The sequence below is a fragment of the Mercurialis annua genome, linkage group LG6, assembly GCF_937616625.2.
Source record: "Mercurialis annua linkage group LG6, ddMerAnnu1.2, whole genome shotgun sequence".
Taxonomy (NCBI): domain Eukaryota; kingdom Viridiplantae; phylum Streptophyta; class Magnoliopsida; order Malpighiales; family Euphorbiaceae; genus Mercurialis; species Mercurialis annua.
The window spans coordinates 39875023-39883695 of NC_065575.1; the positions used below are offsets into that span (position 1 = coordinate 39875023).

Below are 8673 nucleotides of genomic sequence, written 5' to 3' on the forward strand. Positions count from 1 at the left end.
TAATATTTTTATTTTATTTTGAATATTATATTTTATTGTTTTTAAAAAAGTTTTGCTATCCTTTGTTTATGAAAAAATTGTGTCTTATTTTTATGAAGGGTTTGTATGGTGTAGTTGAATTAGATGGTATGAATGTAATTTTTGTATCTGAAATCAATTTATAGGCGATGGATATGTTTTCATCCGGTACTAAATCTTATTAGCGAAACAATTTGATAATTTATCGTTTATTTTTGTATGTAGATCTACAAATAAGATAGCACACATGTTAGCGTAAATGCCGGTTCCGTGTCAAATTATCAAACTAATTCTTTTAATTTTTTCTATTTTTTGACAAATGTAAATGATCTAAATTGAATTTAATGAAAATTGATGAATAACAAAAAAATGCCATAAATATAAAAAAAATACACATAAGCGGCACAACAACAATATTTGTAACTAAATTATTGTTTATAAATATTATTTGCATAATAACGACGTGTCATTAATATGTGTATTTTTTTTATATTTGTGGCTTCTATTTATTAAACCAGATGTATTATAGACATTTCATACATAATATTTTGACAAAAGAAAATGTTAAATGATCTATATTCATTTTATCACTCATAACTTTCAAATTTTATGATTATAGAACTAAACTTAAAAAAAGGTTGAAAATATATAAACCTTAGGAATTGTAGGGGGAATTATTCTAAAATGTAAGGAATCCAGGCGTTTTACTAGAGAAATTTCCAAATACCTTACACTAGTGGACATATTACAAGTTCCAAAACAGACTAGCAAACCAACAATTGTAATACTGGGCACGACATTTGAACTCACACCATAGCCTATAATTAATTAAACTGTAGAAACAAAGAAAAGCGAGCTATATATATCTTTTTGACCAACCAATGTGAGGGTTGGGGTTCGAGCCATACGTTTCGACCCAATAACCACACACACCAACACACGGTTCACATCCATAGACATATTTTAGTACTAAAATTCAAAATATTCTACTAATAGCTAGCACACAAATTGGATACATTTTAAGTTAGATCTGGCGAAATGAGTGAGCGAGATAAGCCAATGCCCCTACGAGAGGCGAATTGATATACGTGGCGGGCTCGGACTGCTCGTAATCTGATCTTTCATCGGGGAACCTATCGTGCTCATCCGGTCCTCCGACGACTGCACCCACCAGAATGTTGGGGTTTGGCGATTGCGATTTCATGATACTGAAGCCCGCCGAGCATTGGATCTTGGCCGGGTGCACCCCAATGGATGGTAATGATGAGCCTCTGTGATGTATTCTTTGAGGGTATTTTGGACCATATCCCACCATGTAGGACATCTTTAGTGGATTGTCTCCTAGCAAATAGTCCACCTAGAGGAAATAAAAAATAAATTTTGGTATCAAGATTATATAATTCTGAGGATTTAAAGGAAATAAAAAATAAATTTAACTATTTTTTGATTATTAAACTACCAAGGCTTAAAGTATTTAAAATTATAGTGTCTCCTTTACTTGGTTTAATTTTTGTAGTAATTACCTGTCTTTTGGCAATGTTTCGCAGCCTATTAGGAGTAATTATAGTGCCACCACAGTTAACAACTTTGCGGGCTTGAATCAAGTACTTGGCATAGGTTAAGAGCAAGAATGAAGTGGAGGTCACATATTGCATGTTGCTATCATCCATCTTGAACAGAAGTCCACCTGATTATCACCCAAAAACTAGCCGTTAAAAGATGACAAAATTAAAGTAAGTTTAAGTTGGAGGATTAGAAATTTGGTGGGGACCAACCTGGAGTGTATTGAGCAGAAGAGAAATGAGCCCCTGGAATTATTGAACAGATGAAATTATCTGCATGGTCTTTGTAGTCATGGAGAGCTGGTACTTTTTGGACAAGAAATGCCTAAAATTGAAGAATAACATGTTAGTTAATCATAACCAAAATTTTAAAACCTTTCCAAAATAATTATGAAAGTGGGAAACTTTATATTTATGAGTGTGCATAAGTTTAGTTCGGTTTAGTTGTAAAAATATCAAACCGTTCGGATTTTATAAGAAAATAAAGCCAAACCAAATTAAAGAGTAAGCTTGGTTTGGTTCCATGTTGTTTTACTGAAATACAAGAATAATTTTAGGCTTTTAAAATTTTAAGATAAAAAAATGAAAAATTAATATATATAAAATTTAGGAATAAAATCAAAACTAAACTATAATATAGTACATTTTAATCATTTTATATACATAAAAATTAGTGTTATTCTTAGAACATATACATTATTTTTAAAAAACTAAATTATATAAAAGTGGTTCGGTTGTTTTGTTTTTCAGGTTTTTCAAAATTAGAAATCAAGCAAAACGAAAAAAATTTAAAACATACAATAATAAACCAAACCTACTTTTTTTGAGTTCGGTTCAATTTTTCAGTCCGATTTGGTTTTTGCATATTCCTAATTTAATTATAAAAAGGAAAAACATGTGTAAACATGTGCAGACCTTAGATAGAAGAATTCTTGCACCAACATGCTTGTTGTCCCAACCAAATGTATTATCAAACTGTGCAGCCCCAAGTGTTTGCCCATTAATTTGAATATAGTTAAGATAAATCGGGTTCTTGGTCGCCTTATGGAGCCAAGCAGCACCCCACAACAATTCATCCTGCCATTTTTACATCAACCTTTAACATTTCATGCCAATTAACAAAAAATCTTACTATTAATTAAGCAAATTAATAATCCTTTTACCTCATATCCAGAGTAATCGCAGTAGAATGGACAAACAATTTTCTTTAATCCATTACTGTACGGTCCTCTATACTTGTCAGCAAATTGAAACACCTACATAAGAAATGATCAATTAAATCAAAACATTAAAACCCAATAAAACATGATGTTTCGGATGCGAAACTTAATTTCAACATTAAAAACCTTAAAATAACTGTTTGGCCATGTCATAAGTGTCCTGTTTTCCGGTGTTCGTGCTACTGTCAAATATGTTATAATTAGACAGAAATTTCAATTACCCTAATGGCCCTCTTGATCAAAAGCTTGGAGTAAGTAGGGTCTGATTTCTTGAACACTAAAGAAGCAGCAGCCAGAGCGGCGGCGGTTTCAGCGGCAACTTCGGTGCCGGGAGTATTTTTGTCAATTTTAAAAACACTTCTGTCTGTGTCCATATCTTCCGGTCTCTCCCAACAAGCATGGTCTTTGTTAGCGTCACCCACCTGTAACCGCCATTAAAGTCAAAATCTTCAAAGAAAAAAGAAACAAATTAAAATAGTGTTTTAAACAAACAAAAACCTGAACGTAAATGGTGTCTGGATGAACAGTAGCTTTGAGAAGATAATCAGTACCCCAACGGACGGCTTGCTTAGCATTTTGTAACTCTCCTTTCATCAACCCACCGAATTCAATCACACTCCATGACAGCATTGTGGTGGTGAAAGCCATCGGGAAACCAAATTTTACGTTATCTCCGGCGTCATAGTACCCTCCGACTAAATCCACCTGCATTTTCATTTTGCATACTCAAATTCAAAAATAAAAAACAGTAAGCAGTGGTACGTAATGCAGATAAAATGGGTTTATTTTGTAATTTACATGCATGGCAGAGCCGTCTGAAAGACCGGAGTCTCTCCTCCATTTGACTCTTTGGTTAGAAGGAAGCTTGCCGGACCTCTGTCCTTCGAAGAACAGAATGGATTTGGTGAGGGCATCTTTGTAATTGTGGTGAGCGAAGCGGGGGTGGTGGTGGTGGTGGATGGCCGGAAAGCAATGGCAATGTGGTAAAGAAGAAGAGAGGAAGAGGACGAGTAGGAGTGTGAAATGGGGAAGATGAGAGAGAGCCATTTTTTGGTCTGGTCAGAGATAAACAGAGCAACCCAACCAAACCAAAGAACCTGCAAGCCGCTGTGAGATAACAGAGCGTTATTTTTCTCTGTATTTATAAAGCAAAAAGCTGCTTAATTACCTGTCTCCTCCTGCCCTATTGGTCTCTTGCTTAGTTAAATCAATATTTAATTTAATCCATTTTATTAGTCTTTATTAACTAACTTAATATAGTTACTAATTCCAATTGGAATGTCTCCAAAACGAGAAATACTTGTGTGAACCTAGTTCGCCACGTAGGATTATAAACCTTCCATTGAATGCATGACACGTGGCGTAATTAGTACTATCATCGGATGCCTATACTTGGTCTTTTTTCAGTTCGACTTAATTTTTTTCCTTCCTATTCATTGTAGCACGGTGTAGATATGGAAAAACGGACTCATTAAACACAAACACGGCAAAACAGTAATAATTGTATTTTAAAAAAAATCTAAAAGTTGAAGGAGTATTTTTTTTTTTCAAAACATTTGAGGAGGCAGTCGCCACCTCAGCTTATATAGTTGGGTCCGTCCCTCAATTTCATGCTTTTTATGTTAAAAGTATTTCGTATCTGAAACATCAAATTTTTAACACTTTTTTAAAACAAAATACTATGTTAATTAATTGGACTGTTTGTACTGCGTAATTTACTAGTTAGAAAATTGGATTCATATCGCCTACAATTACAAGTTTCCGATCAAAATGAGCCTTGTTTTATTAACATTGCATGATTTGTTGATGTGGGTTGAGTATGACCACTCACCATTGCCGTTGAAATGAAAACAAAGGAGCATTAATAACAGAACAAAGATGGTCACATGGGAAATTTGATTTACTTGGTGATAGGATAACAATTTTGGCATGAAAACAGTCAATGGCAGTGAAGCATGGAACTAGTTGAAGTTACTTGGTATGGTTTAGTGAAAGAGATTTGATATGGTGCATGCCCTGCAACTCATTCTTTTCTTCTAAAGCATTCAATTTTCATCAACAAAGGTCCATTTCAGTCCTCTAATTTCACGCAGAAAATCAAAAGTATGTAAACTTGTGGTTTGGGACAAACAAACCCAGAACTTGCTAATGTTGGGTCATTTTATCCCCTTATTTATAAATCCATACACGTTGTTTGCAAAAGGAGACTAAAATGATTCAACTTTATCAAACTTACATTTTTTGTTCAAAACCACTAATTTGGACACTTTTGATATTTATACTAAGTTGAAGGGGTGAAACAAACTTTTATTGGAATTTTAATGTATGAGATGAGGAAAAGTCTTTCTTTTCTGCAGCTATAATGATAACTGTGAGAAAACAATTTTTTTCTTTTGGAAGATATTGTTGAGACTATATGAGGAAAAAATAACAAAGAATTAATGGAAAACTACTCTACATTTAAAAATAATATTTAAATTAAAATTCTTTTATAAACAAAATGTTAATAGTACAATTCAATCAACTTACAGCAAGTGTTTTATATTGAATTAGTTGGTTAATCGAGTTAAACATATAAACATATAAAGAATATTAATTAAAAATATGAAAAATGGTTAATTTGGTTAAGCAAAATTTTTACACAATCGAATTAATATCTTTTATTAACTAAACCAATTAAACTAACTGAAATAACCAAAAATTTGACCAATTGTTTTCTCACCGCCTCACCGGTACATATATGTGTATGTTAAACACAAAAAAGTCATACTCCCTCCGTCCCAATAGAGTTGTCAACTTTACCTTTATCACATAGTTTAAGAAAAGCAATCATTGTTTATAGTTTTTGTAAAATTTTCCTTACTTTTCTTATCATATCCCTATTTAATGTAGGGTCCACTTACAATTTACTTTTATTAGTGGACTTTAAATAGGGGTAATGTAGGAAAATTAAGTGTAAAGTTAGTTACTTTTTGAAAGTGGACAAGAGTTTTGGGACAAAAAAAATTCTCAAAGTGGACAACTCTATTGGGACGGAGGGAGTATTATTTTGAGAGCTTCATATATGGTATAATTCACATTTTCGTCCTTTCTGTTTGGAAATTAAACGATATGGTTTTCTACTTTTGTTTTCATCAACGACTTGACCCATTCGTTCCTTTTTAGTGTAGTCAAACAAGTCCAAGACTTAACTAAAAAATTTATGTTTAATTTTTAAATTTATTTTTGACACATATAAATAAATTAACATTATAAATTTATGAAATTCAATGGTTAAATAAATTCAATTTATTTAATTTTTCTTTTTTTTCATTTAATTTTTTACTTGTTTTAGTTTTTAAAACTAAAAACATTTAAAACTAAAAAAAAATTAAAATTAAAATATTAATAAATATTGAAAATTAAATTGAAGTCGTTAACTCACTAAATCTCATAATAATATAATTTGTATTTAGACATATTAAATATATAAGTTTAAGGTTTAAATTAGAATTTTTTTTTAAAATTATTTAATTCAGTTGACTACATTAAAATTGGCGGAATGACTAAACTGTTGACAATAAAAAATATTATTCTATCATTTAGTTTCTAAATATGAAGGATGAAAATGTGAATTATGACATATATATATGGAGGGGTAGTAATTTGCTCAACAAATACCATTCCAAACACTTATACAAAAGTGCTTAGTTTCATTAGTTTATACTAAAACAATAGTCTTCCATACCACATTATGCACTGAGCTCATTGAGTTTTAACTAAGCTCCCACTAACTTGGAACAAAGCTTAAAGAAACTCTTGCCCACACAACTTTCAAGTCTTACTAAAAATAATGGAATAGATTATAATATATGTATAAATATCAGACAAAAGGTGATGAGGATGAACATGTGGTGGGATACATAACCAACGAATTTCTGTCGGAGAATTATAAAATATGGAACTGATCTTTGGAGCTCATCGGAGTGAGTTCTGCTAAAGAGTCAATTAAGACCCATACAGATAGAAGTAGTTAAAAGATGGACCAGTTTATTCAAGAAATGGATAAAATCCAACATTATCCTATATTGCAGATAAACCCAACATTATCCCATCTTCGAAAAAAATGGAGCACCGATCTGAATCTATTTATTTTCATTTCATATTTTTTGTTTTTTTACATTCATTGAGATCAATGAATCCATGCTATGGAGCTGTATATTGATATTAATTCTCTGCTATCAATTCTTTGTTTCTAAATATTTTTTGTTTTTTCTCAACTCGTGATCTTCTTTTCTTTCGACACTTAGAAACAAATAATCGACCCGGCTCTTGAACTTATGACATATAGTCATTTAATTTAATATTTATTTTTTGAGCAATTAACCCCAAAACATTTTATTTTTAGGTCAGATTATCTCATAATTTGTATTTTTATTGCAAAAATTAGATTTACGATAATTTTCACGCGATAATTAAAGAACTCCTTAATTTTTTTTTTGCATCCCTCATCTTCAATTTGTATTTTGTGCGTTTTAAAAATACAATACAGGTAAATTAATCTGAAATTGAAGAGTTTTGGGGTTAGTTGCTCAAAATAGTAAAAATTGAGTTAAGTGACCCAATGTCACAAGTATAGAGAGCACGCTGACCCTTTCTTCATACATTTATTGGGTATGCAAAAAATTGAACCAAACCGGAAAAACAAATTAAATTAAAAGATAAAGATCAATTCTAAAAAAATATAGTTTTTTTTGTTTCGTTTGAAACAAATTGAATAAAATATTAATTAAATTGATTGGTTTGATTCGATTTGAGTTAAAACTAATTATAAAGTTGTATTTAGTTTGGTTTTGGAAAGAAGTGAAATTCCAATATTGTTCGGTTTCGTTCGAACTACAAAAAAATCAAATGGTTAAATAAAACTTTAATAGTGATGAAATTTATTATCTTTAATGGGTCCTTCCTTAGACAAATATTCATTTGGTTTATAACGTTAATAATCATAAAACCTCTTCTTTTTATTTATTTTTTGAAATAAAAAATTTTATTAATCAAAAGCTGATTGATCAGCCAGTACATAGAATTTAATAATCGGAGGGACATGCCCCAACCAATTAGATAAACTAAAATAGTCATATGCTACCACATGAGATTTTATATCGTAATTAAAACAACATATATACATCTCAATTAAGTTAAAGTAGTCATGTACTATCAAACTGATAATATTACAAAGTAAAGAGTTGTTGTGGAAGGCATCCATTACAACCTTTGAAATAAAGAGAATTAGATTAGCTTCGCTTGCCATGATAATAATAATTTTAATCGCACGACTGCTACAGCTAGCAGCTATAACTTCATCGTTAAAGTTCCTAATCACATTCTTTTGTGACATATCTCTTCTCTTGAACATTAAAGACATCATCTATACTGACGAAAAATATACCGATATTTGGTGAAATCTGTCGTAAGATGGTGGGTCTAATTGTTTTAGAGATTCAAATCGCTTGCATCGCAAAATACAATTTCATCTCTAACGATGAAAAAAACTATTCTTAATTTCGATTAGAACAGATCTAATAAAATTAAGATATTAAGGTAGAAAAATAATTTTTAGATCAAGACCAAAATTGGTCAAGAAAGAAACTTTATTCAAAATTAAAGATAAAAACTATGGAAAAGGCTACAAAACTGAATTTAAGAGATTGTGGAGGTGATTTTTGACCAAAAATGCCAAAAACCACTTCCCAAATGAAAAAAAAGAAAAAATTTAGTATTGAGAGGTTTCTCAAAACAAAGAGACGGCTAGAATTTTGTGTCCATTCTTAGTTACTATAAACATCTTCTTTTTATAATCAGGTATATTTTTATAAAAATTGCGCATTTCAATA

The 8673-nt window shown here is 30.9% G+C and overlaps 1 protein-coding gene across 1 annotated transcript; it reads right to left on the reverse strand.

Moving 5' to 3' along the window:
- Positions 1 to 705: 705 nt before the first annotated feature.
- On the reverse strand, positions 706 to 3922 carry LOC126685728 (endoglucanase 17). Its single transcript, XM_050379660.2, has 8 exons — positions 3599 to 3922; positions 3299 to 3505; positions 3022 to 3222; positions 2744 to 2836; positions 2496 to 2657; positions 1794 to 1905; positions 1542 to 1705; positions 706 to 1375 (listed from the first exon to the last, which is right to left on the reverse strand). Exons 1-8 carry the CDS (start codon positions 3845 to 3847, stop codon positions 1043 to 1045), a joined length of 1521 nt encoding a protein of 506 aa, XP_050235617.1. The 5' UTR covers positions 3848 to 3922; the 3' UTR covers positions 706 to 1042.
- Between the last annotated feature and the right edge of the window lie 4751 nt (positions 3923 to 8673).